This window comes from Aspergillus costaricaensis, assembly GCF_003184835.1.
Source record: "Aspergillus costaricaensis CBS 115574 unplaced genomic scaffold BO79scaffold_72, whole genome shotgun sequence".
NCBI classification, from domain to species: domain Eukaryota; kingdom Fungi; phylum Ascomycota; class Eurotiomycetes; order Eurotiales; family Aspergillaceae; genus Aspergillus; species Aspergillus costaricensis.
In genome coordinates, this window is record NW_020291872.1 from 27,130 (window position 1) to 53,614 (window position 26,485).

At 48.4% G+C, this 26,485-nt stretch overlaps 8 protein-coding genes across 8 annotated transcripts; 4 read left to right on the top strand and 4 right to left on the bottom strand.

Moving 5' to 3' along the window:
* Positions 1-966: 966 nt before the first annotated feature.
* Positions 967-1,333, top strand: BO79DRAFT_78059 (uncharacterized protein). The gene has a single exon (XM_025689736.1). The coding sequence runs from the start codon at positions 1,084-1,086 to the stop codon at positions 1,300-1,302; it is 219 nt and encodes a 72-aa protein (XP_025533720.1). The 5' UTR covers positions 967-1,083; the 3' UTR covers positions 1,303-1,333.
* BO79DRAFT_78058 (uncharacterized protein) lies at positions 1,334-3,607 on the bottom strand. Its single transcript, XM_025689735.1, has one exon. It carries the CDS (start codon positions 3,358-3,360, stop codon positions 1,366-1,368), a length of 1,995 nt encoding a protein of 664 aa, XP_025533721.1. The 5' UTR covers positions 3,361-3,607; the 3' UTR covers positions 1,334-1,365.
* Positions 3,608-8,233: 4,626 nt separating this feature from the next.
* BO79DRAFT_184123 (cytochrome P450) lies at positions 8,234-10,499 on the bottom strand. The gene is made up of 6 exons (XM_025680305.1): positions 10,230-10,499; positions 10,057-10,173; positions 9,900-10,002; positions 9,779-9,847; positions 9,123-9,728; positions 8,234-9,060 (listed from the first exon to the last, which is right to left on the bottom strand). Exons 1-6 carry the CDS (start codon positions 10,452-10,454, stop codon positions 8,630-8,632), a joined length of 1,551 nt encoding a protein of 516 aa, XP_025533722.1. The 5' UTR covers positions 10,455-10,499; the 3' UTR covers positions 8,234-8,629.
* A 1,196-nt stretch (positions 10,500-11,695) lies between these two features.
* BO79DRAFT_260765 (putative pyroglutamyl peptidase type I) lies at positions 11,696-12,582 on the top strand (the record flags this gene model as incomplete). The annotated part of the gene is made up of 2 exons (XM_025686420.1): positions 11,696-11,806; positions 11,863-12,582. The coding sequence occupies 2 exons, from the start codon at positions 11,696-11,698 to the stop codon at positions 12,580-12,582; spliced, it is 831 nt and encodes a 276-aa protein (XP_025533723.1).
* Positions 12,583-13,022: 440 nt separating this feature from the next.
* On the top strand, positions 13,023-14,161 carry BO79DRAFT_249188 (MOSC domain-containing protein; the record flags this gene model as incomplete). The annotated part of the gene is made up of 1 exon (XM_025685762.1): positions 13,023-14,161. Exon 1 carries the CDS (start codon positions 13,103-13,105, stop codon positions 14,159-14,161), a length of 1,059 nt encoding a protein of 352 aa, XP_025533724.1. The 5' UTR covers positions 13,023-13,102.
* A 125-nt stretch (positions 14,162-14,286) lies between these two features.
* BO79DRAFT_291609 (DNA-directed DNA polymerase POL5) lies at positions 14,287-17,599 on the bottom strand. The gene is made up of 5 exons (XM_025689021.1): positions 17,133-17,599; positions 16,481-17,069; positions 15,625-16,430; positions 15,274-15,576; positions 14,287-15,222 (listed from the first exon to the last, which is right to left on the bottom strand). Exons 1-5 carry the CDS (start codon positions 17,502-17,504, stop codon positions 14,332-14,334), a joined length of 2,961 nt encoding a protein of 986 aa, XP_025533725.1. The 5' UTR covers positions 17,505-17,599; the 3' UTR covers positions 14,287-14,331.
* A 700-nt stretch (positions 17,600-18,299) lies between these two features.
* On the bottom strand, positions 18,300-18,461 carry BO79DRAFT_162305 (uncharacterized protein; the record flags this gene model as incomplete). The annotated part of the gene is made up of 1 exon (XM_025679063.1): positions 18,300-18,461. A coding segment is annotated over one exon (162 nt), but the record flags the coding sequence as incomplete, so codon positions are not given.
* A 2,965-nt stretch (positions 18,462-21,426) lies between these two features.
* Positions 21,427-21,825, top strand: BO79DRAFT_103212 (ankyrin repeat domain-containing protein; the record flags this gene model as incomplete). The annotated part of the gene is made up of 1 exon (XM_025677882.1): positions 21,427-21,825. A coding segment is annotated over one exon (399 nt), but the record flags the coding sequence as incomplete, so codon positions are not given.
* Positions 21,826-26,485: the final 4,660 nt, after the last annotated feature.

Here is a 26,485-nt window from a genome sequence, read left to right on the forward strand (position 1 = left end):
GGGTGGTATGGTAAGTATGCTCTATGTGAGTATTCGTTCGCTCGGACACTGCCGTGCGGTAATTCATTGGATGATACCAGTTCTGCTTATCATTGTTGCTTCAATACCATTATCCATATCCATAATGAGCTATTGTTCATTCTTGAAATTTAGACCCATGCAAAGATGCTATACTAAACAGCCGAGCTACAATGCAACCACAGTCGATAGTTTTACATATTGTTAAAGAAAGAAGAAATGTATTCTTTGAAAAAATAGAGATAGTAAGAGACATAATGAGAGATGTAGACAAGTTGAAAGCCAATAAAAAACATGCTTGACTGGAGCAAGACATGCTGAACAGATAGACAGACAACAATGTAAGTAATGGTCAGTAAGTAGGACGAACATGAGGCAAGTTCGAAGAAAAATGTCAGTTAAAGCAAGGCTGAAACTGTAAGCTAAACGCTGCAAAGACAATGGGGCGCTTTCCATAAGACGTCGTCACTAAGCAGCTGCCAAGTCGTGCGGATTCGTTTCATCTATGAGTCATTCATTCAATAGCGGCGTCTCTCCATTCCAATCATCACTGCGCATGCTTAATGGGGCATGCGAAAGGTTCATCAAGATCAAAGACGGATCGCACGGTAATGTTGAGTATTCAAATTCGATGGGAAGATATGAGAAAGAGATAAAGAGATGAAAAGAGATTGAAAGATAGTGGGTTGCCAGAGTTGGTTTATTTTGTAGTTTTTCGGTTTTCGGTGTTTCTGGCACTGTTTGTGATACTGTCGATGTTTGTTCAAAGAGTGTGTGGAATTCGGTATGTTGAGATAAAAGATAAGGAAAATCAGTGAGTGTAATGACCATCAACGTGTCTATAAACACTCCCCTGACAGGGAAGGTCTTGTTGTCGTTTGCGATTTTTCAAATGCCCCGGAGAGTGTTCCGACAAACATGCTGTATGGGTCAAGAGTAGAGAGGAGAACAAGAACACTGCGTAATAAACGACGGTCCAGTTCGGTTAGATGAGTCGCGGTTGGAAATCTGGTTCGTACACCTTTAAGCACCGTGGTGTACAGCTGAACCGCTGAAAAGCAGCGTATGCATGTGAAAGCAACTTCAAAACACTTTTTTTGTTTTTCGTTATTGTGGCCTGCTCTCTTTGCGCCTTATCATGCAATGTTGCTCCTCAACAAATGCAATGGCTCAGCACGAGAGAAGCAAGGGCGAAAGAGTCATCAATTCGTCAATGCCGTTTCTGTCATTATATCCTTTGATCAAAATGCGATCAAGATCACGGTAAATCATCCCGGTCATTAGTGTAGTAGATCGATGTGACGTTGACACATGGTGAAACAGAGTTCTAACAATGCAATATGCAATCTACTGCCTCGAGTACGGCATGTTCAGGATTTGCCTCCGAATGCGCTCCGCATCGGAAATGCCTTGCTCTGTCGGATCGTAAGGGAGCCGACTAGTCCTTTCTTCGTTCCTCAATTGACTGTTCGGACTCGTCGGCTGGAATTGTGGTAAAAGCCCGCTTGCGAACGGATCCGAAAGCGACGGCGCGTGTCGAATGCGTCTCGGTGACGGCGGAACTCGTTTGGGTGTTTCTACCTTGAAAGGGGAGCCCAAGCGCTTGATACTGTCGCCACCGAGATTCAGCATAGGATTGGCGATGGGCTTCCCGACCATGGGATCTTCGTCGTTCCGAGAGGACGACGATGGTGGGGAGAACAACTGGTCAAGACCTTTGTGGTTCACTGAACTTATCGTGGCTCCGCGGTTGCGAATGCGTATGCGATGCTGACCTAAATCACTGAGCTTTCCTTGACGGACAAGGTCTTCTAATTGCACCCGCGTATCTTGTTCTGCTGGCGATTCGCTGGCAGTGGCCACGTAAGAAGCCAGGTGATGATGGTCGACGTTCGCGAATGGCTCCATGCGGGGCGGAGAACGCAGCCGGGAGCCCGTTACATGGATGGTTTCTCGCCGAGCCCTAGGGGTATGACGCTGGGATCGCTTTCTCGAGGCATTGGGTCCCCAGGTGTTATACGTAAATGGCGATCCTAGCCGTGGCACGGGCTCTTGTCTAGGGGCACTACCAGGATGTATTGCAGGTGGCTCCGGGATGACTTGGCGAGGCGCACTAAGTATGGGATTATTGAACCATTCGCTGTTCATCTCTGGTGGCGAAGAGTCTTCCGCTGCCAGCTGAGCCAAAGGCCCAGGTACAGAGCTGGAAACAAGAGACACACCCAGATCGCGCGTCGCATAGGCTGTGCAGCTACTGGGAGGACCGACAGCCCTGGGGGGTTCACCAGACGGCTGGGACAACAAGTCCAGGGCTGGCGTCGGACTCCGGGATTGCATCATTCTCTGGTAGTGGGGAGCAATCGAAAACTTCTTTCTACACAGTAGTTTTAGCCTGCGCCGCGTCGATGCTTCTGACTTAGGCCAGGTAGGCTTCACCGCATCCACCTTGGGGGTGGGAGTAGAGTTGCTAGATGGACGTTGGTAGGAGAGCGTGAAGGGAAACTGTCGGTCGAGTCTAAAGCGCCTTCTCTCCCACGTCCGCTTGGCCTCCCGGGCAACACGGTGAGTGACGCCAAGCGGCGGAATGCTGCCCGGAGTCATTTTGAAAGGGGTAATGGTAGGGTCTTGGATGTAGAGCTGGTAAGTGTTCCATAGATGGTTGTCCATGTCCAGGGTCCATCGTTCCTTAGCATGCAGCATCCGTGTCTTATTCTTGCGCGTCCGACATAGAGAGGGCGTCTCCGGAGCCGGCTTTGGTGGAAGCTCCAGGTGGAAGAACGGGTCGTATGAATCGCTCTCCATGCTGGTACAACTTCCACCCGCTGAGCGCCGGGAGCCAAACGTTTCTATCGAGGAGACGGATGAATCCGATGCTTGCGAGCAGACGGAACTCGGACGTTGGATACTCTCTCCCAGGACCTGCGGGTCCTCCAGAGACCACGATCCGGTACTTTTATCCTCGATCGGGTCGGGGCGAATCTGAGCGGGAGGGGTTTTCATGGCCAGGCGATCCCGGGGCGGCGCTAAGAAACGGTCATCGCGGGAGGGTACTGCTGGACACGAGGGGCCCACGAAAGCGTCGTAAGAGGGGACTTCAATCGAAGGTATAGGGACGTCGGATGGGTTCGGGTTGAACGTGCTGAGGTCATATTCGGCCTGCGCAAAGACATCGGTCCCCGAGCGGACGCGGGACCTACGTAAGCGGCAACTGGAATGACGAGGGGGAGGCGGTGGCACATCCAGGTGATGTGTAACGCGCTCTGGTGTGCGAGGCTCGCCCGATGAAGAAAAGGTGAAGTTCTTCGGCAGGGTGCGCGATAGGCCGTGTGGTCGACAAGCCATGATGTGTAGTCCCGTATCGGTTCAACGACGGTTTGCTAGCTAAGACGGGGACCAGTGGTAAGAGGTAAGTGCGTTATCTTGACAATTTGATGCAACTTTCCTATACCACTGTCATGTCGCGAACCTCGAGAGCGATGCGAGAACTGGTGCCTGACGTTCCAAGTTAAGCGCGGATGGAGATAGCCTAGATCGCACGATATTGTCCAATTCGAGTGAAGCGCGCACACGGTATTCAGAGAACAACCAAACTCAACTATGGAAGAGTAAGGGGGAAGAGAAATCCAAGAGCAATAGAAATAAAGAAATCCGTTTCAGTCAATGGTGCAACGTCTGCGATCGATCTCCGAAGAAGGGTCGTCGACAAGGCGCGCTTAGGGTTTATTGGGGGGGGGGGGTCGTGAGTCGTAACAGGAGTTGAGGGGAACAAAACAAGAAAAGGAAAAACACGTCGAGGTGTGAGTGGTCGGATGGGCGAAAGCGATCGAATTCGTATGTTATTCGATGTGACGCGCAACGATGTTGTGCAGCGATGCGCTTTGGGGGGGTGGAATTGCGAGAGGATCACATCGAACGGGTACCCCAGAGGAGGGAACTATAGAAGATGGGGAGCCGACATTGGCACACGAACACGCCAGACCAACACAAAAGAAAAGGAAAAGGAAACGGAAGGGATGGTCGATGACGAGCGACAAGCTCGATCGGAGAAAAAAAGGAGAAGCGACAACGTGGCTGTCGAGAAAGAAGGGGGTGGGATGTAGGGAAGTAACGGAGGGAAAGGAAATAAACGGGGGGTGTGGAGGGAAGAAGAGAATAATTAGAAGAGGAAGAGTGAGAGGATGAGACAGCCGAGGGGGGGGGGAGGGAAAGGGAAGCGGTAGGCGCAAGAACCCGCGAACACTCACTAAACCTCCCAGCATCCAACTGCTAACTAACTAACTAAACTGAACTGTTCACCAGCGCCTTTTGGGTAGCGGAACTTTGCTGTGGTCTGCTCGGTGGCCGCGACAGGGACGAACTACTAGTCAACTTCCTTCTGGCTCCACCTTTTTTTCCCTTCCAGCAGGCCCGGAGATCACCACGTCAAGCCCATCAGGGCACCAAGTGGCCTCGCCGGTGCGCTGTTCACGGGCAACCTTTCCTATTCTCGCTAATCGAGATCGTTGTCATGATGTTCGTTAATAGGTTGGGGATGACACACTCTCAACCATGATCATTCTCAAATGCCACAGCTGCCAATTGCCATCATTATTGATCGTGAATCAAATCTGAAGGGAAAAAAAAATAATGGATCAGAAAAATGGGAAAATTTTCGAAAAAGGAAAACCAGACAGGGCAATTGGAGAGTCGCGACTGCTCAGGAATGCGGAGAAAGTCGATATGCTGCGTTTCCTCGTGAGCCACTCAGCTGCATTCTCTCTGCCTTCTTTTTTATTTTTTCATGCAGCTATTTCTTTTTTCTATTTTAATTTTTCTTTTTTGAATTCTTCCTCCAATTTCATTCCCTCGCTTCCTCCTTTTTTTTTTTTTTTTTTTCTGTCATTTTTCCCTGTTTTCTGGCCAACGTTGGTTCAAACCGGAAGAAAGAGACTAACCAGTAGTAGTACTCTTCTATCCTATCCATCCAGATCAAGAACCTTCGAGCACTCACACAATGGCCGTCAAACTCAGTGGCACACTTTTCCCTCTCACCCTCTCATTCTCGGGGGCTGGTCCATAGTAAATGCTGCATCCCTCTAACCGCCTCACCGCGTTGCCCAACGATCCCTCGGGACGGGCAGAGGATTCACGCCTGCAGCCCGTCGACAAATGGCAGCCATCCTGATGGAGTCGCCCCAGTGGCCCCAACAAGATAGTCCAGAATCATCATAAATTAATCTCTTTATATGGGGACACACTAGACTCATCAGTCTGCCGTACCTTTTGCACGGGCTGCAGGACCTGCGATCCAGAACAGTAATAGCTTAGCTTACCAGTCTAGATCAATTAGACTGGGCTGTGCCTCGTTCATCCGTGAGTTACTATACTTGCAACGTTGCGTTCCCTTCCCCCTCCTCTCTCTCTCCTTGAACTGCAAGGGTACCGAGAAAGGTATCCTCAATGCAGACTGAGTGCAGATGGCTCACTTGATCATTGACCATCCTCGCCAATAATTTCCCTCCATTGCCTTGGGATTCATCACAATTCCCGTGCACCCGGTAGCACCAGCACACTAAGCAGCAATCTCACCTCCAAGGATAAGAGGGAAAAGTGACCTACCTGATCCTTCTTCATCTAAGTGTGGCCCCATCGATCTACACGCAACGTTCTCTAGCGAGCAAGACCGACTTCCACCCATGACGGGACCGTGTGATCCAACCCATCCCGGTGGCTGGGAGGGAGGTGATAGAAAAAAATGATTGAATAAAAAAAATAAAGAATAAAAAAAAATCATTTCTCTCCCGCCCCCCAATCAACAATGTTGGCGAACCAGGAATTCGGGGGCGGCGTCCCATCGGTGCTTTCAGCAAGGTGGCCTCGAGTGAGTACCTCGATCAAATTGATCATGGTCATGGTCATGAACTCCAGTCACCTGCAGAAGCGGTTCTCCACCGCCTGGGAACGAATCGAACCCCGACGCACTGGGCATGCATTAGCACCCACCGCCCATCAACCAGTAGTATCTTGCCCACTGCAGCTTGGGCATGGAATTGGAAAAGGCACCACGCCTCGCGGACGGCCCGAGAATGATCGAAACAGAGGAAAGAAGAGTCATGGAGTGGAATATTCTTTACGACCTCAATCCACAAAGTGGTCCCAGTACACTGCTATATACTCCCGTGGTTTTCTATCTCTCAATGCCATACTCTCCCTCCTTCATGAAAGAAATCTAGTACTATATTCCCGCAACAAAGACAGACCGGGGCACGGCACGGCACCTACTATTGAAGCACACCTCTGCACGTTCATGTCAATCAATTCGCTTATCGCCATTCGTCTCCCCCAATGAACGCGTCAAGGGCGGGGTAAACGCGACCTTAACGCGTCCTGACACGCGCATCCGCGCGTCTGGTAACTGACTGTATTCGCCGCGGTTCCTGCCACTCAGCGCCCGCGACCGCCTGTTTTGGATTTACTAGCGCAAATCTGCCTGCCTGCGCCGGGGAAGGTTCCATTGTTCCTGGCTAATCCATACTTTTTTAGTTTCGTCGTGCTATACTTTAGACCACACTACTAGTTAGTAGTTTACTACTAACCTACCGTTTAGTTCCAACTCCATCAAGCAACCTAGAAATAGTAATTCAGATGGCTGGGGATGGAGACAACACGGACAGAAAAAATTCAGAAAGCACTGATGATGATTATAATTATAGCAATACGCAATGTTATTTTTGGATTGAACGATGGAGTTGTTGCCGTTTAAGGTGTAGACTGTTGATATCGGTCTTGACTAGTATGATGTTGAAAATGCTGATAATTGTGGGACATGTTAGGATGGATTGATCAAAGTGGATATTAGTACTTTGTACTACTATTTATCGCGGACATAACTAAATCCCGATGCTTTTGATTGCATGATGGTGGTAAGTACTATGGTAACTGCCGTTTGGGATCAATAATAACAATGACCGTCCCAGCCTTCTTATTTTTCTAAAAACAGTGCTAAAATGGCACTGCTCTGGAAAATGTGTAAACCAACTACAGTAGTACTACCTATCCCAGCAAACAAGCAAGTATTCATACCTCAAATTATTCCTGAATAGCTCGTTCAAAGCAGTAAATCCTACTACCTACGAATACCCACCTACTCCCAATCTAGACTATAGTCTTTCCATACCATGCAATACCTATACAAATACTAGACAAAGTATGGAGTATGGAGTATATGTACATTCCAACCCAACAAGAAAAAAAAAAATTAACATTGAAGATAACCATGCTCGACATATCCGTACACTGGCGTGCGCAGTACTTGCTTGCTTGCTTGTGCTTATACTGTATGCTACTCTAATTTGTGTTAACGGTTAACAGGCAGGAAATGCGATCCGATCCAGGGGAAAGTTCAAGTTGGCTAGCTAGCTAGCTAGCTAGCTGATCTGGGACTGGGAACCACTCAGCAGCACGGGGCACTATTGAACTGTGGTTGTTGGTTGGGCTAGGATTGAAGTAAGCTTGATTTTTGCTTGGATCCATGGTTCATGGGTGTGGTTTATCTAGGATCAGGGGTCGGAACGTTGATTTAGTTAGATCTTTTGTTGAGAGGGCTTGGTAGAATTACTAAACTGTATATATTTTCGTGTATATTTGATAGATTTGTTCCTAGATAATATAGGTAACTCTCAATTATTATAGAAATTTTATGTATGTATGCTACTATTCATGTCATCTCCCAAATTATTCGATTATCTAGCAGCCATCCACTATCATAATAACTGACTACTGGGAATATAATGACACCCTCAAATTCCTATTCCCACATCATCATCAACCAGCCCTAAGGATCAAGTGGAGGCAAGTTACTTCCATGACCCAGTCCTACACCGCAATCTCCTTACCGCGTATGTGCATCTGCACTATGCACTATTGTGCCCTGTATGGAATACACAACATACTACCTACACATCGAACTATTATTACTCAATACTATTAGATTAGCTAGTGTCTACCCACGTAAGCGGTCTAGCCTACTTACCTGCACCTGCACCTGCAGATAATGCAGTGCAGTGGTTCATGTCCTTTTCTTGCTTTACTGCTTACCTATTTAGGAATTACAGGTAAGACAAAAACAAACAGCCTTGAACGAATCCTGGAAACCTTCGCGCCTAGATAGGTATCTGAGCATGATTCATTCTGCAACTAGACACTCGCCACAACCATCTTAGGAATACATGATAGAATAAAGTATGACGAATTGAAATCAAATCACAAGCTAAGAATGCAGTTAGTGTAGGTGTGAAGAATAGAACCGGTTTTGTATCTGGTGCGGTATTATTCTCGTCAGCGTCGCCACATTCATCCCTTGCTTCGAAACTGGTTTTTTTTCGTGGCCTCGTTGCATATGACTGACTTGTCTTGGATGCATGTGGAGACGCCGTTGCAAAGAACAGAAAAGCAAAAACGAATCATGTCATAAGGCGACGTGATCTGCTGAGATATGTCTTAGATTTGTTTTGATCTCTGTATGTGGTTCTCATTGGTTGATCGAGTTGATCGGGATATAGGCAGTCTAGTATGTACACAGTACGCTGTACTGGTCGATTTGGTATATACAGGCTTAAAGAAGAAGGACGGATCACGACAGATCAACCTCTGGCTGTCGGGGCTTGAATAGGAATTCCACGGTCGGATCGCAAATTGACTCTGTTCCGTGCATAAAGTTCATCGGTCGCGTTGTGCGGCCATCGGCGAACTTCCAGTCGTATCTCATGAGGAAGTGGATGAGGAGAATCTTCACTTCGTTCGAGGCGAAAAAGCGTCCCGGGCATGCATGCATGCCGTGTCCGAAGCCGAGATGTTCCGGGCTGGTGGTCACGAACTGGAATCGGTGCTCGTTGCCGGGTTCTTGACGCTTCTTGTAGAATCGGAAGCCATCGTACGTCTTCGCGTTCGGGTAGAGAGTTTCATCCTCCATGTTGTGCGCCGAAACTGCTACGCTGGCGCCCTTGGGGATGCGGGTGCCGTCGGACAGCATAATATCTCCCATAGCGAGGCGGTTGAGGAAGGCTGTACTTGTATGTCAGAAGAGCCCTTGTTGAGGCTTGAAGCGGGCTGGACTGGGTGCTTACCAATGCCGGCGGCGTGCATTCGCTGGGATTCCTTCAGTACACTATCCATCAGTTTCATCTTGGTCAAGCTGGTCTTCTTCAATCCTCCGTCTTCGCGAACGATAGCAATGATCTCGTCTCTCAGTGGCTGGATGTGCTCCGGGTAGGCTGTCAAGTCGTACATAATGTTCGTGAGGAGGTTAGAAGTCGTGTGGATCGCCGCCAGAGAAAGGCCGACCTGGGCAACAGCGATGTCTATCGGCCGGCCAGCAGCAACCTCCTCGAACCAGTCCAACGTATCGGCGTGCGTCCTCGGAGGGTCCTCTTCAGGGAGCTTGCCTTCCCGGATGAGTTTCCGCTTTTCCATCTCACGGTTGATGATGCCGGAAGCGATGCGAATATCTTTCCGGGTCTCACGAGTCGACGACAAGAACCAGTGGACGAAAGGACGGAGGATTGAAGGGTAAAGTCTGAGGTCACGAGCAGCAACGAAAGCGTGAATGGTATAGTTGACGGAAACGTCCAACCACTGCTTGTCGCGACAGATTTTCTCACCCAGAAACACAAGAGAGGACAGGCGAGCTACAATATGGGGAATCTCCTGTGCAAAGGTGAAGGAGAGCCATTCTATAACTCATTAGAAGGTCGACTATCATCAATGGATGTGAGTCACGTACCCCCAGTGTCCGGAAGCTTTTCATTCATGACTGCAGCTGTCTCTCTCGAAAGTGGAGTGATCAGCTGGCCTGCCAGGAAGTCAGTATTCTACTTGACAATGTTCCCACCGGACCACCTTACCAAGCCCTTGAGTGATCTTCTTATTGATCACTTCAAGGAATATGCCCTCGTGATCTAATCCATCGAATGGCTCAAATCCTGGGATCTTGGATCCAAAAAAGCTCTGCCCATATGTCAGTATTTTCTGTGTACATACCCACTAGTGAGTGGTACATACCTTCTTGTTTGCTTCATTGAAGTCAAGAAGTGGATGGTTCTTGACTTCGTCCACTAGGCTTGGATGAAGGACAATCGTTGGCCTAGCGGAGAAAACAACCTGGAACGATTTTCTACCCTGCAGATATATTAGCTTCCGCCGCTAATGCGTTGGCAGCGCACTTTAATCCATACCTGACTGAAACCCTCAGCGAAGAGCTCCTTTGCAGACGTAACAAATCGTTGCTTGGCTTTTGTGTTTGTGATCTCCCATTTGCTTTTGCCAATTAGGGGAATATTCTTGTATGGAAAACTATCTGCTAGTTCATGATAGAAGCTGGAAACAAAGACCAATACTAAGGCCAGTACAACGCCCTGCAAGAGGTGTTGGTTATCGAGGACCTCGAGGATGACTGCCATGGCCGGAGTGGGTAGCGAAAGGCACCGTGAAAAATCATGAAAAAGAGGGGCCAGAATAGAAATCGGCGTTGGAACCGCCCGACTACTTATACAAATATATACTTTTGAAACAACCGAGTTCCCAGGTGCCTTGTCTCCACTCCATCCTTGTCTATGAGGATGGATCATCGAATACGCTTAATACGACGGGAGGATCGGGTGTGAAATGAAAAGCCGCTCATTGACAGCAACAGGGTGGGCCGGAGGGAATGAACCATCTGGGCGACTCAGGACGAGGGATGGATATCGGGTCTCCCTTTCGCCGAGTTGTGATTGACACAAAGGTTACCCAAGGAGGAATGTCGGTTGGGAACCCCCGTCGTATCGTGGTTGGAATACGTTCGCTTTGCGACGGAATACGGCACAAACATAGTCAGAATCGGTCGGCTGGTCTAGCCTGCTCCATGGTAAGCATAAATCATGGCTGTGCTTTATGTGAGACGGCGACCAATTCTCATCTGGTTAGTCAAATGCCATTCCACTTCATCGTCAGATGCTTCGATTTGCCTGTTCATTCATTCGTTTATTCGTTTGCCTCCATCTGGGGATACGCTAAACCATATTCGGACCACGTATTGGCGTATCGCGAGGGATGCCTGAACACCTTAATCTTCGCTGAACCGCAAAGTGCTGACCAGAAACAATTTAGCTCAGGGATCGGAGGGTATGTGCTGTGTCTGTGTTGTGTCTGTGTTCTCGTGAGTGCATCATTATGAGTCTATTCCAGTCACACAAGTCAATCCAGACCGTGGGCCATTCAGAGGGACCAGAAGCTAAGTGCGGGTGATCAACCGCGACCGGCCCATATACGGAAAGTCGTTGGTGATGAATGGCATCCAAACAACTGCAAACGAGGGTCATAGCATGGGTTTGCAGACATCCTCATCGTCGAAGAGAAGAGCAATGAAGACTCAAGGAAATACGGAGCAGGAAAGAGACTGCGGCCGGCGAGAAAGACACAATGCGACGAACGCTTATCTCGTGACGCCAAGACAATGCGGGGAAAGCTGCCCTTCAAGACCCAACTGGTCGGTCTCTTTCTCATTACAACCTCATCGCCTGGTTTAGCTTTCTGGACCGTGGTGGCTTGGAAGCCGGTCGGATCGAGTTCTCTAGCTGCTACCTGCTCTTCTTCGATGACTGGCCTTTGTTAACCCCAGCATTCTTTTTCGGTACTTCTGTAGGGATAGTCAGTGCTTATCATGGGAGACTACGGGCCCGGAGTGTCGTCGCTCACGGCACAATCACCTGGGAATCCGCCTGTCTCTGGTACAGATCAGGATGAGATCTCAGTTCTTGTAACAGGCTTTGGGGTAAGCTTCCAGCTTCTATGTCGTTCTCCTAAGATCGCAACTCACATGTTCTACAGCCATTCAAGTCTAACCTAGTGAACGCCTCATATCTGATAGCCTCATCACTACCACCCTCATTCACCTTCTCACCTGCCTCTTCAGACGGATCCGAAGCTGTTCCCCGTCGGGTTTCGATAAATGTTCACCCTTCACCCATACCTGTTGCATACTCCACGGTGCGGACGACACTTCCTGTCATTCTCGATGACTATGCCAAGACGCACGGGGGCCGGCGCCCAGACATTGTCATTCACATTGGCATAGCAGCAATGAGGAATTACTATTCTGTCGAGACGCAGGCTCATCGCGACGGGTATCTGATGTCCGATATCAAAGGCAGATCCGGGTACGAGGATGGCGAGAAGCTATGGAGGGAGCTCGACTTGCCACTGGTGCTTAAAGCTGGCCCTTCAGAGGGTCATGCCTCGGAGAAGAAACGCCTCAGCCCTCGTCCACCGAACGATGACTTTCTGGCAGCATGGAAGTCCTTTTGCCCTCCGGAGACTGATGCGCGGGTCTCCACTGATGCCGGACGCTATCTCTGCGAGTTCATCCTGTACACCAGCTTGGCACTGGCGTACCAGGCGGGTGAGGATCGCAATGTTACTTTTTTCCATGTTCCTGCATCATGTTTGGATGAGGATATAGAGACGGGCAAGGAGGTTGCCGTCGCGCTGATCAAGGCTCTTGTGACTAGCTGGAGTGAGCAGCAACACAGCGTTTTTCCTAGCATTTGAATGGCTTTCTAAATTTTGGAGTTGTGACATTGAGTGATTACTAGCAGCTTTGGTTTATCGGTGGTTCTATCTGATTACTATAGTTTTGGTTATATTTGCATCATTGAATACGTGTGGGCGCCTGATGGTCATGATTGCATCACACCTAATGCCGCACATTTCGAGCATAAGGATTGTCAGTATATATTCACCATCGTCTAATTACTGGTATTGTATTTTTGTAAGATAGAACCAATCTAGATTATATTCTCACGCCCTATATGAACAAGCTCAACTTAAGCTAAGTATGCGGCCGTTAGCGCAATGCGGTTCGATATCCCGTTGGCGGAATAAGAATGGCAGTTGCGGATATTGCGGTTATCTTATCGCTCTTATCGCCCATTTCCCTGCGCAACTTTCTTTGTCTCACTTTCTTCCACTTCCTCTTTCCAAACTACACATTGACTCACACAGCAATGAAAACACCAAACAATCCCTAACAACCCACACACAATTGACGAGCACATAAACCGTACACATAATGGAAATATCCACCCTCCTCCTCCTCACCACCCTCACCATCCTCCTCCTCCCCTTCCTCCTCTCCCCCAAAGCCACCCACATCCTCAAACACAACCTCAACCTCCTCCGCCACCACCACCCCAAACCCACCACTATCCACTCCCTCTACATCTACCCCATAAAATCCTGCCGAGGGATCCGTCTCCCCCAGACAACCCTACACAAGCACGGCCTCTCTCTCGACCGCCGCTGGATGTTCATCGACGCCAAAACCAACCAATTCCTCACCATCCGACAAGACTCGCGCATGACGCTCATCACAACAGCCCTTTCCGCGGACTCCTCCCACCTGATCATCTCCATCCCCTCTTTCTCCAAGGACAAGGAAATCTCCCTCCCGACAAACCCTACCCCCGATTGGCTCGCGCAACATACTACCCTCGAACACGTCACGATCTGGGACACAGTAACGGATGCGTATGCGTACGGACCTGACGTCAACACCCTGTTCAGCGAATTTCTCGGCCGAGAGGTGAAACTAGTATATAAGGGCCCAGAGCGCCGCATTCTGCGCGGGAACGGCGCACCGGAGATTCTGGGTAGAGAGCAGGATACGTATTTCCCGGATGTGCATCCGGTGTTGATTGCTTCGGCGGCGTCGATTGAGGAGTTGAATGCGAGGTTGGTGAAAGGTGGGAATGAGGCGATTACGATTGAGAGGTTTAGGCCGAATATTGTGGTTACGGGGGATGTGCCGTGGGAGGAGGATTCGTGGAAGGTTGTCAGGATTGTAGGGAATGGTAAGGATGGGAAGAAGGGAGATGGGGCAGTGGAGTTGGATGTCGTGGCTAGGTGCGCGAGATGTCAGGTTCCGAATGTTGATCCTGATACGGCGGAGAAGCATCGTCGGCAGCCGTGGGATACGCTTATGAAGTATCGCCGTGTGGATGAGGGGATTAAGTTCAAGCCTTGTTTTGGGATGTTGAGTGCCCCCAGGCAGGAGGGGAGGGTTGAGGTGGGTATGGGCTTTGAGGTTGTGGAGGTTACCGATGGACATCGGTATATCAAGGGTTTTTAAAGAATTCGGTCAGTGGGTAGTGGTAATCATGTTACTATGATGTCTATAACTTAGTCTACTAGGAGGGAGATTGTGTATATATTACAATCAATGCTATTGGGACTGGTCCCAATCAATCCATATGAGTTGACTCCTAACTAGACATCTATACAGTAAGTCCTCCGTAGCAGCTAATTCTTCATCTGCTTACTACTCGACACACACCAGTTATTCCAATCCGTAAAGAACGACGGCTGCACATGACACTTCTTGCTAATGAGCTGCGCCTTTCTCGTCTCACCATAAACATCCACCACCCCAGCAATCGTCTCCCTATCATGCGCCACCAGCGTCTTCACCACCAACAAACTAGCCTGACTGCACGCCGATGCATGCGCCGGCGGCCCACTATGCGTCGCCTCGGTGTGAATCGACTTCAACAGCTCCCAGACGGGCTCGATCTCATCATCCAGCTTCGGCAGCGCCGCGCCCTTGCAGTGCTTAGTGTACTCGCGGAGCACATTAGCAGCCTTATTCGAGATCTGCTTGACAGTGGAGCGGCGGGTAAGGCGCAACAGCGGCAGAAGGAGATCAAGTGCCAGGATCTTGGAGGAGCATTTCTTGACGTAGATTTCGAGCAAATCAAGAACGCGGTTCTTGAAGTTGATCATGTTTTCTTTGGCGTCCTTTTTGTCTTTCTTCTGGCCGAGGGCGTCGCGTCGCGCTTTGAAGACTTTCACGAGTTGGGTGTCGATTTCTTCCATCTCGTCGTCGTTCATGTCTGCGTCGGAGCCTTCGGAGTCGTCTTCGTTGAGGTCTTTGTCTGCGCGGTGAGTGCCGAGCGCTTCGGCGAGCTTGGCTTCGAAGATCGCTTCTTCTAGGTCGTTGCCGCTGGATTCGTTGTCGTCGTCGTCTTCGTCGTCACTTTCGTCGTTGTCGGAGTCGGAGCCGGCGTCGCCGTCGATGACTTCGACGTCGCTGTCGTCTTCTCCGTCAACGTCCATCATGTCCTCGTCGCCTTCGTCGTCTTGCTGGTCGAACATTTCTTGCTGTCCGGCAAGACTTTCTTTCGCTTCCAGGATCTGAGATGGGATGTTAGTGGGGATTGTGAGGAAGTGGGGAGATGGACATACCGAGGTCAACGACTCCAGGCCGTTCTCTGTAATGCTGTCGGCGAAAGCACCAAAGACTTGCTCACTCATGCGGCGGAAAAGCTGGGACTGCTTGGATGCGAAACTCAGCAGGATTTCCACCAGAGCGTCCGAGGCGTCAGAGGTTTCCTCCTTCTTGGACTTCTTGTCGCCGAAGATCTTGGTGTAGCAGAAGTCGAGTTCCTCCAGCATGGAGGCGGCATCGGCGTCACCGTTGTACACTTGCAGAATCGTCAAGGAGTACAGGAGCTTGAAGGCATCGATGCTGGCCTTTTCACCCTTCTCCTATTATGGGTTAGTAATGAACGGTGGCTATGTCGACGATAGACTTACCATGTTGGCGAGCTTCTTCAGCGACTTGAAGGCGTTCTTCACGGCGTCCTGGATAGTGTCGTCCATGTTGATGATGAACTTTCCGTGCTCTTCAGACTTGACTGCGTCACGGATGTGGCGAACAACGACGTACGGAACGCCCGCGTACTTTTCCGTAGCGATGAGACTGTTGATACACGAGTTGATGCGGCTCCGGAAGAGCTCCTGTGTCTGCTCCGTCACAGAGGGAGTGACGGACTGGTCCCGGCCTTCTTCTGCGGGCTTGAAGTAGGCGAACCGAACAAAGGCAAAGAGGATCTTCTCAAGGATCTTCTGCATGCCATCCTCGTCGTCACTGGCCGAAGCCCTGGCACGAACAATGGACAAGAGGAGACCGGCCAAGAACTGACGGCTCGACGCAGCAGCCTTGCTGTCAGTCGTTCCCGGGGATGCAATGAGTGATTCGAAGAGCGGAACGATCTGCTTCAGAGCGGCCAAGTTGGCTTCAGCGACAATCTTCTCCACGGTCTTCGTCTTGGTTGCCTGGTCGAAGTTCACAGTCCCGGTTGAGCCCATGAGACCACGCACAGAAGCGGCGGCAAACTCAGGCTCCTTGGACACACGTGTCTGGACGGCCTTTGCGACCTTCACGGCCATGCGGTGTAGGTATCTGTCTTCGACAGCAAGCTGGTTCATCAGACACCTGACAAGGTTCTTGGTAAACACCAGGGAAGCCAAGCTCAGGGGAGATTCGTTGATGACCTTGTTGAACAGAAGGAAGCCCCAGTATTTACGTTCCTCTGAGGATGAAGAGGCGAAGAGGCCGTCTGGACAATTATGTTAGATAGATGCCACCACAACTGAGGGAGAAACTCACTGTCGACAACTTCCGTCCAGAAGTCAGCGAAGCTGATACGGGATGAAGAACCCTTCGACTTGCTCTCCTTTGTCGGAGCATCGGCAAGTCTGCTGATGACAGTGTCCCAGGCAAAGTGAAGCTTTGAGTTCCAGACTCCAGACGACTTTGCCTTGTTTCCGCCTTCACTTTCGGAATCAGCAGAGGAAGATTCCTTCATGACTTTGGCCAGCTGGTTCCTCTCCTTTGCGTCCAGAGGATCATCGTGCTTCCAGACCTTACTGGGGAACTTTACTTCCGGGAACAAGTCCTTGGCTGCGAGCCAGATGGCCACTCCCTCTGGGGTGCGCGCTAGATCGTTCAAGCACAGACGCTCAAGTGCGGATTCCAGGAACTTAGCATCAGCCTTCTGGGCCGCAAGTTCGTAGATGCAGCGATAGATGATCCAGCCGCACTCCTCCCGGATCCAGGGCTTCTTCTTGGCCAGTTCAAACACTAGGTCCAGAAGCTTAGTCCACTCGTTGAATGGAGCGTTGGGCTTGAACAGAATGGAGGACTTTATGATAGCCTCAGCACCAAACAGACGACCAAAATAGTGGTCTCTTTGTTCCTGTAGAGTAAAGTAAGCATTGCATTGTAGAATAAGGTGTGACCTAGATAAGGATGTATTTACCTGACCAGACTCACCACCAGAAGCATTAGACTGCGACTCCCAGATGTTCATGACAGTCGAGATATTCAGTTCGGACGACTCGCGGGGAGCTCCAAAGACCTGAGACAGAACCTCAGTCAATGCAATAGAGAAGCCAATTCTGGCGGCTTTGCGACTACTGCAGAGACCACGGAAGAGTCTCTGCAAGGTTTTTTTGATCTGCTCATCGGCGGGGTTCTTGTCGGAAGTGAACTGAGATACCAGGGCTTGGGCAGCCTTCAATCTGATCTCGTCCTTCTCATTAGCGAGGTCCTCATAGATCTCGACCAATTTGGTGTCGACGTTGACCGGCTCACGGCGCCGCTTTTTGGACGCGGCATTGTTTTGCGCCATTGCGGGGAATGAAGAATTGAAAACTTCCTCGCAACTAATTAGATGTATTGAAATGATTCACAGATGATGAATCAATCATAAGACAGTCGCTGGACAGACCCACGACGACTGGGATGCAGGAGTTGCTTGCGATTCCGCTTCCGAAAATTTATGAGGCGATTGGCTTAATCGGGTTAGCGCGCCCCGGACGGCTTGGCTCTTTACATAACACAACTTATACTCATAACTCACTATACTACACCATCTATTGCTGTGTATGTACCTGTTTGAATGGAAATGATATAGCTATGAGTTAGGTCACAATTCTGATCTGCTTTATGTGTGAAATTTTCCTGAAGAAGATCTGAGGTATGATGCGAAAATACTTTGCGTGCTGTTGAATCGCTGTTATCTTATCGCACTGCATAGGCCCCGGTATATCGAACCGCTATCAACTACTATGTAGTGTAATTGTAACTCACACATGAGAAAGCTTAGGGTGTTGCCACATCATTTACGGTAGATTCAGGGTAAGTAACTGAAGGGTCATTGGTGCCGCCGTTGTTCATGCCATGATATTCAAAGGTCGGGGTAATCCCCCCCCGCCAAAAGAAGAAGGCTCTTTGGCCTAGAGAAATTTAAATGGACTTCGTTGATGCTATTTAAACTTATAGTGTTTCTTGATTGGTCTAAGGGTCTGCATATTTGTCTTCCAAATCTGCCTTCATGTTCAAGACCTTTTCCATAACCGGCAATCCCCGGCGCTTCATCCATTTTGACTGCATCAACTGCTCTGTCGTGGCTCTCTCACCTGGCTCATATCTTAGCATTGGCCACATTAAACCAGGTCAAGGTTGGAAGGAAGGCTCTGAACAAAGGCCGCGCGCCGGAGATCTCCCATATGGTACAGACCGATGTCCATATGCTTGAGGGAAAGGAGAATGGCTTGCTGGAAAACCTATTCTCTGGTGGCTGAAGGAAGAATATGATTCCTGAGAATTGTCGGGACTTTCTGTATCGGTTCTAAGGCATTCCAAAATTGAACAAAGAGATCTCTGTCTCTTTGAGAGGAAGTCCTTGATTCTATACGCCAAACCAGGTCTCAAAGAAAGCCCTAACAAGTACGCGTTTTGAAAGAGCCTTGCCATCATCGCGAATAATGGGCTCCGACTCTGGCTTTCCATATCTCGAGTGCGATTTGATTCTAGCGTGGAAAGCGTATATATCGCCTTCGGAAACTCGACTAGAATGTTTCCTAAATGAATATCTTGTTAAGATGATTAGTCGGTCTATACGGCTAAGAGTGTGTAATAACTACATATCGCCATGGGCAATATTTTCACTATGAAGAAAAGCAATTCCACGAATGAGTTAATCGATTATTGACTGCGCAAGCTGGGCTGAAAACGCTCAATCCCTGAAGACTCCTTCGCGTCCAACGAGCTCATTCGAGCTGGATAGTGACAAGGCATCTTTGCCTTTCATTGGGGCCAGCAACCCAAAACTCGTCGAGGAGAGGCCGGACAATATCCCCTCCAAGCTTTTACGATAACGCTCTTAGGTGGCGAAGCAGACCAGGTTCATCTGTGTTGCCACTGGAAAATGCAATGATGACCTTCACGGCGACATATCTGGAATTTTGTAGATCACGGGCCAGTCATATAGTGGAGTGTCCTCCATGCCCAAGCTTTTGAACCAGTCGATAGCGGCCTTCTGTCAAATCTATCTCCGACCTGAAGAGGATGATAGCCCCAGGACAACATAAGATTAACTCCTCCGCATTCTCAATGAGCTGATATGGGCTCTTGAAAGAAAAAAAATAAGATAAAAAAAATCTCTAGGCTTGTTGTGCAGTGGGCTTGTCAATGAAGACATTATATGGATTATACCGATGTGCTCTTAGTTGAAAATAAGTACGCGCAGCTGTCCATAGTAGCATCTTGCTAACAAACGATTGCCGCGCATAGATGCCCGACGGAAATTCGTCGGTGGGTGGATAGGATGGTGACGCTCAGAATATTGCATTGCTTTTTTCCCTTTGTAGTGTCTTTCATCAATGCTGAGTGATGGCCTGTTCCACAAGGATTGGTGACGCACCGGAGAAAGGATACAGCCATTTCTCATGGAGCCAGGAGATAGGAACCTGCCTCATAGACTAGGTTTTTGTTTTAAAGTTATTCTGATGGAGTGAGCTTGCTCTGTCTTGTGAATCCATGGTATCAGCCAATGATAAAGGGGTAAGGGACTTTTCGACCTTTATACGAAATTCTCATAAGCGAAAATCCGTCGTTTCCGCCCATTGATGTCTTTGAAGATGCCTTTTCATTGTGATGCAACCGTCAAGATAGATTGCCTGAGCCTAACTTGTTCACATTGAATGACCGCTCTCTCGGAATATGAGAGTATTGTCATTGATATCAGTCCTTTCATGGTCCTTGCCGTTGCAGTGGATGAAATTTGACGAAGTCAAATAACTCTTGAACATGCTACAGGGATATATAGACTTACAAGATTTCAAGTTCAATTCTTGCCTCAACCCTTCACTCCCTTCTTCACAGACTATACACTCATATTATTTTGTCAACGAACCTAACGCATATCCACGATGAGTTCAACTACTAGTCTTGACTTCATTCCTGCGGAGCTTATCGTCTATATAGGCGATTTCCTGGAACCACCATCACTGGCCGCCTTTGCCCGCACTGCAAAGCGATATTCACAACTTTTGATGCCCCAACTTTTATCTCAATGGCTCCTGTGCGGATGTGACATGCGCCGTTGGCTCTCTTGGAAGCACACTAAGCATTGGGAATCCCCTCATATCATTGAATACTTTGAAAAGTCCCCGTCTGATATTTATCGGGCTTACTGTTGTCAAACATTGCTGCACCGGTTTGCATTTGGAGGTAATTTGTGCCTTGTGAAGCTCATGTTATCTAGGGGCGCAAACATCAACGCGCAAGATAAGCTTGAAAATACACCCTTACATTGGGCTGCCAGTGAAGGACATCTGCGTGTTGTTCAGGCTTTGATTGAAGCCGGAGCAGATGCCAATGTCGAGGACGAGAACGGCCATACACCACTGGGGATAGCCATAGTATGCAAGAAGTCGGCCGTGGTCCGATACCTGCTTGACTCAGTCCAATACGCTCAGGAAGCCATTCTGAGAGTGTTCAGTGACGAGATGATGGAGGATTGCACAAACTCAGATATCCCCATAATGATCTTTCATGCTCTCAAGGATTCCGGCTATGATTTCAGCTCGACTGACGCTAGCTCTGAGGGATATCTCCATTCAGCCACCTCAAGAGGAGATATCACACTTGTGCAGCTTTTGCTCGCTGACGGCTCTGACCCTTTCCAAACGGATGGGTGGGGGGAAACAGCCTTGTTCATTGCCTGCTCGCAGGGTAACATAGAACTGGCAAGGCTGCTAATAAGCGCAATGCAAGCTGCTGGCGGTGACCCCTTCATAGCAAATGGAAATGGTATGACGCCACTGCTTCAAGTCATGGAACATTATCATGTGAATTTGGATCTCCTCAAACTACTTCTAGACTCCGGAGCATGTGTAAATGCTTCGGATGAGTTTAGGATCCGAAAAAGCGTACTGAAGGGCCCTAAGAGTGTGTTTGAGCTACTTGTTGACCGTGCACCTTCCTTATGGACATCGGACGCATTAGAATCATGCCTCCTGACGTATTTATTCGATTTGGCAGTATTATTTGACACAAATACTGATTATTTCAAAGCTACAGCCAGGATTCTAAAGCTGGCCAAATCTGGAAGGGTGAAAGTCGATGTATCCAGCTCAAAGAACTCACTAGTCAACCATACACCACTCTACTTCGCATGTCAGATTACGCACGATCAGATTAGGGCTTCTGGCATAATTCGCTCTTTGCTCGAGGCAGGGGCAGATGTTGACATACCAAACGGCATTGGCCGGACACCTATTCACAACATCCTGAAAACATCCAGGGACTACCAGGACCGTGAGCTTATATTGACGATGATCAAATCCAGCAAAAACATCAACCAGCTCAACGAGGACGGCGAGAGCTATCTACATCTTGCAGTCAAGTATAACCACCCACGTGCTGTGCAGCTGCTGTTGAGCAAAATGAGCAAGGATGCCATGTTTGCCGGTAATAATGCCGGCGATAATGCTCTGCACTATGCTATGGAAACTGGAAATACCTCTATGATTCAGCAGCTTCTAGCCGCCGGTTTCGATGTTAATGCCAAGAGCCGGTCGGGAGAGACGGCTTTACACCGTGTGTCACGCTCTAGATATACGCATTCTATTGCGTCATGTATTACGTTGCTGGCTGAGGCTGGGGCAGACATGAATATACTAGACGATAATGGAATACCACCTATTCATATTTCGACAAAGCAGGGGAGTCACGAAGCGGTTGAGGCTTTTCTGGACAAAGGCGCTTCTGGGCATGAAGGTTGTAAGATTTGTAACCACCGCATAGAAGCAGTCAGGAAGTTGAATGAGGAAAGTGACTATTGAAGTGAAATGATTGTTTCTTTCTACGTCTTTTCCTTTTCCTTGCTTCATTGTGTGGGGTACAAGACAGAACAAAAGAAGGTATTGTTGTGGCGCCATTGTCAAGAAATAGACTCTGGTCGTCAGTTTCTTTTATTTTTAATTATGCTATTTGTCTGAGCAATAGTGTGGTATATTTGGAGTTAGCTATATGGGGCTTTTTTTACGTCTTATCTCTTATAGCTAGCAGGAGACTAAACATTATCTTGAATATTAGTCTGATCTACATGGATAGGGCTGTGCACAATTGACAACTCAGATTGTATATATAGTAGTAGTATTCATGCTGATTGAGAAAATAACATAAGAAATATCTCTACTCCTCTTTATCTCCTGCTTGATTTGTGAACAGAATTGAAAAAGGAGGCATTATAATACAAAGCTATAATGACTGCTCCTGTCATATTCGGTGGTATAAGTAGGGCAAGAACCATATGTATAATGGTACCACTACTGGGACTTCCTATGTAAGCACCCTTTTCCATTATGAGCAAGATAGTAATATATACACTTGTATAGTACTAGCAATATGTAAATTAGAGCAGAGTAATAAATGATCTGCATATCTACTACAAATGGTATATATACAGACCAGCAAGTCAGTACTTGATGAGCAGTCTATGCTACTATTTGGATAGTCACTATAACGCTATATCACGACATGCCACCTCTACGAGAACATCCTCAGCAGGGAGAAAGAAGTCCGTTTTTGCTAACCAGTACTACATCTTAGAAAGATTCTCTATACGCCCTCTAATATCATTACTGCCAAATACATATCTACCAGGCACTCACTTTGTTACTTACTTCCATCATCCAATGTTGCGCGCCAACCAGTAGACCAGAAATGATCTATCGCGTCTGTCTAGACAGCAAACAAAGATATATGTTCCAACATTTAACAACCGAGTATCAACATTTCCAACACCAATCCCAATCACCGACATCCATTATTGCCTACTCCCAGACCATAATCATCTACGCTTTTACCCCCCTTAGAATACACTCCATACCCAATACCCAAATCCCAAATCCAACCCACCAAAAGACCCGCCATTCATTCCCTTCCCTGCTACGTGCGGATCTTCATAGATTATGAACGGGGGGATAAGAAATCCCTGCATTCTCAATGGATGACTGCTGGGGCCGGCTTGTAAATTCCCGCCAATAGACAAGCGACGCATTGGTTCCCTCTTACTTGATTATAGGCTCAAGTACCGATGCTATCGATGCTATCCACCGGGTGCTTACAACTTAGAAGTATTCTATATATGATATAAAGTATCTATCCCTTACTGGGGGTGATTGTGACATGCAGTTATTGAGAGGAACGGTGATATTAATGTTGCTTTACTTTGGAGTATTACAGGTAAGTAGCTACTATAGACTCCTGTGAGGGAATTGAATATTATTGGTAGTTCTGTGCGTAACAGTCCTTAATTTGTAGACTATGGAGTTCCTCTTCCTAATTGAGTAAGTGACGTAGCATACAGTGCTTTACAGCGTAGTAACTAGATAGATAGGGATGGACAGATATCCACCTACCTACCTTCCCATCTACCTACTAGAAACTGATAACTATTAGGAATCCTGCAAGTTGGCAAGTGTAGCGGCATGCCCTATAACCCACAACCCACAACCCACAAGCAAGTGATAACTCACAACCCGTTAATCCACATACTGACACCTCCTAGCCCAACGGCTACTAGTCTAGCACCCTCCACCCAGCACTAGTCCATACCTCAGCAGTAGTAGTAGTAACAAATTGATCATCCAGGGCTGGTATTCTTCAGCAAATAGTCAAGTGGAGACGCTTCAGTAGAAAAGCAGGATGGTAAGGCATGCATGTGCGGGCTACGCAACGGTTTATAACATATTCTATGTACACTGCGGAAACCAATGATAGCTTTGTAAACTGCCGTGGAATGATCTGCCCTAACGGCGTGACTTTCTACTTAGATGGGTATAGACTGCATTCCTGCGGCTTGGTAGTTATTACTATCGGCATGGTTGACCACATGTTTGGATAAATTGATGGTCCTTGATAAAGGAATAGGAAGTATTGGTTTTGGTTGGATATTGTGAGATAACTAACTGGGTAAGTAATTTACTATCTTAAGTAGGTAGTATCTATCTCGTTACCTGTCGATTGTAGTAAGTAAGTACCATAATTGTAACGTTCGAGATGATACCAAGAATGCGCGTATTGCATAGTTACACACAACTTATTCAATTGCTAAAATGATACCAGAGAAATAACTCTAACGACGCCCATCCCGAATAAAGAATTCCTCAGGCTTGGAATTGCCGATAGAGAAACATTTCTACGACTGTCGCTAACTTAGAGCTTATTTAGAAACATGGCGAAAGACTTCACTTCATACTAAACTCTTCTAAACCATAGCAGGGTATGTGTGCCACAGCATGAACTAGAGTCACTACTACTAAAACAGCAGCACCAATTCCACCCATCCTCCTAGAAACACTAAACTCAATCCCAGAGGGAGAAGCTTATCCTGTATACATGCGGGGTGGATGGCCCATATAGCTATTAGCTACATACCGATGCAAGGGGTGGCGCATGGGTGCATGTATGTTTAATTGGTACCTGGCGTACCTGCAGGAGATATCCTTCGAAGAAACGGGGAATTTCGTGCAGATAAATTGGGACTAAGCTACGAAAGGGAAAACCTTATGATAAAGGTTGGAATAGTAATGGTAGTAGGGCTGGGAAGGGGATAGATAGATATTAGTCTGGATGTGGGTGGCTGGGGCCCAGGAATGGCGATCATGGATGTGCCGAAACGGTAAAGGTGAGGATATGCTAGATAGACTTGCAGGGGGTTATCGTGCGGATTATTGACCCGATATCTTGTCTTTATTCTCCTAGATAACCTTTCACCCCTGTGTTGTGTGGTGCTGGGGGTGGTGGATAGTATTGGAGGATACATTGGTAGGAGTGGGTTATTGATTGATAACTACTAATCCAACAGGGTTGTATGGGGTAAGAGATGTCGCCGTTGGCAAGGGTGCTCTGCTCCTAAAGAAGGGGCAAGTATATGCATATGCGATCGATATTATCTTGATATTACTGGGGTCGTGATGTTCACCCCGGATGCCTAGATAGCCATGCTTGCATGGTGAAACTCAGGAGATCTAAGATAAGGCCATCTAATTAGTGAGTAGACGATATCTTGCGCCTACATGCAGTCCTCGGTAACATCCCCAGATATGCACTTGGGGATAAGCGCCAGTGAGTGTGGCTAATGCGCTCCTGTTTGGAATAAGCTTTTCTAAGCTCATGTCTATGGTAGAAAATCAGATAGTCATTTGCACGTCGAATATGCCCTTCAACGATACTGCGAGATCGGATCTAGGAGGCAACAACAGGCCAGTTGTTTACAGTGTGAACGAGAACACATGGCCAGAGGATGAAGATCTGGGTCACTAGGCGATAGTTCTGCAGATCGCTGCCCCGATCGTATCTAGACTCACTAGTTACGGGTCCCAGCACCATCGCAGGTGGGATGGACAAAATAAGGCATCAAAGAGGTGAAAGGGGAATCTCGCCTTGGGCACAAATTTGGGACTGGCCCGAATCAGTTGTTATTGACCAGAATAGGGAGCCATGGAGAAGGGTTGGGAAGGGGGGAGCAAGGAAGGGCGACAAGAAAGGGACAAGCAAGGCGAGCAACGGATGGACAAAGAAGGGAGAAATCTCGGTGATGTCATGGAGTTATTACTGGGTACGGGGGGGATGGTCGCATCGGGGCCAAGTCACGGGACCACGCTCTGCCGGTCGCGTCGTCGGGGGAGGGGAGACTCCGGGTTCCACGGTTCACCACCATTGTTATTGTTTACAGCAGAAGCCAGAACGGAAAGTGATAAACAATGCCAGCCGGGTCATCTGCAGGACTCATCACGAACCAGGATTATTTCCCCTCCGACCGTGTGGGTGTGGGTGTGGGTGGTGTGCCAGCGCATACATACGCACATACAGTTACAGTGGTGACATGCAGATACCGGAGGGTGCGGGAAGGGAAGGATGAGAGAAGGTTTCATGCAAGACTTTCCCCTCCATGTGACATCACGACTGGTTCCCTCCAATCGACGCGATTCCAGACAGGCAGATCTGGGAAAGCAAGTTGGGAGCACTCCAGTCCGAACGGAGGGGACAAGAGGGGAGGGGAAGGGAGAAGATAGCATCATCCCCCCCATTCACCGTATCTAAATAAAGTTGCAGACAGCCTTTCTGGAGCACGAGCACTTAAAGCTGCAGGATTAGCCCAATCAGGGGCCCCATCACCACTTGAAACCCCGCAGCAGCGCTTCCTGCTGGCCCGCCAAGGCTGTTGCTGATACTGGACCATTTTGACGCGGACCACTAGCAGGGATTGTTGACACTTACAAGAGTGCCCGACGCTGATGCCCGGTCCGCGGACGT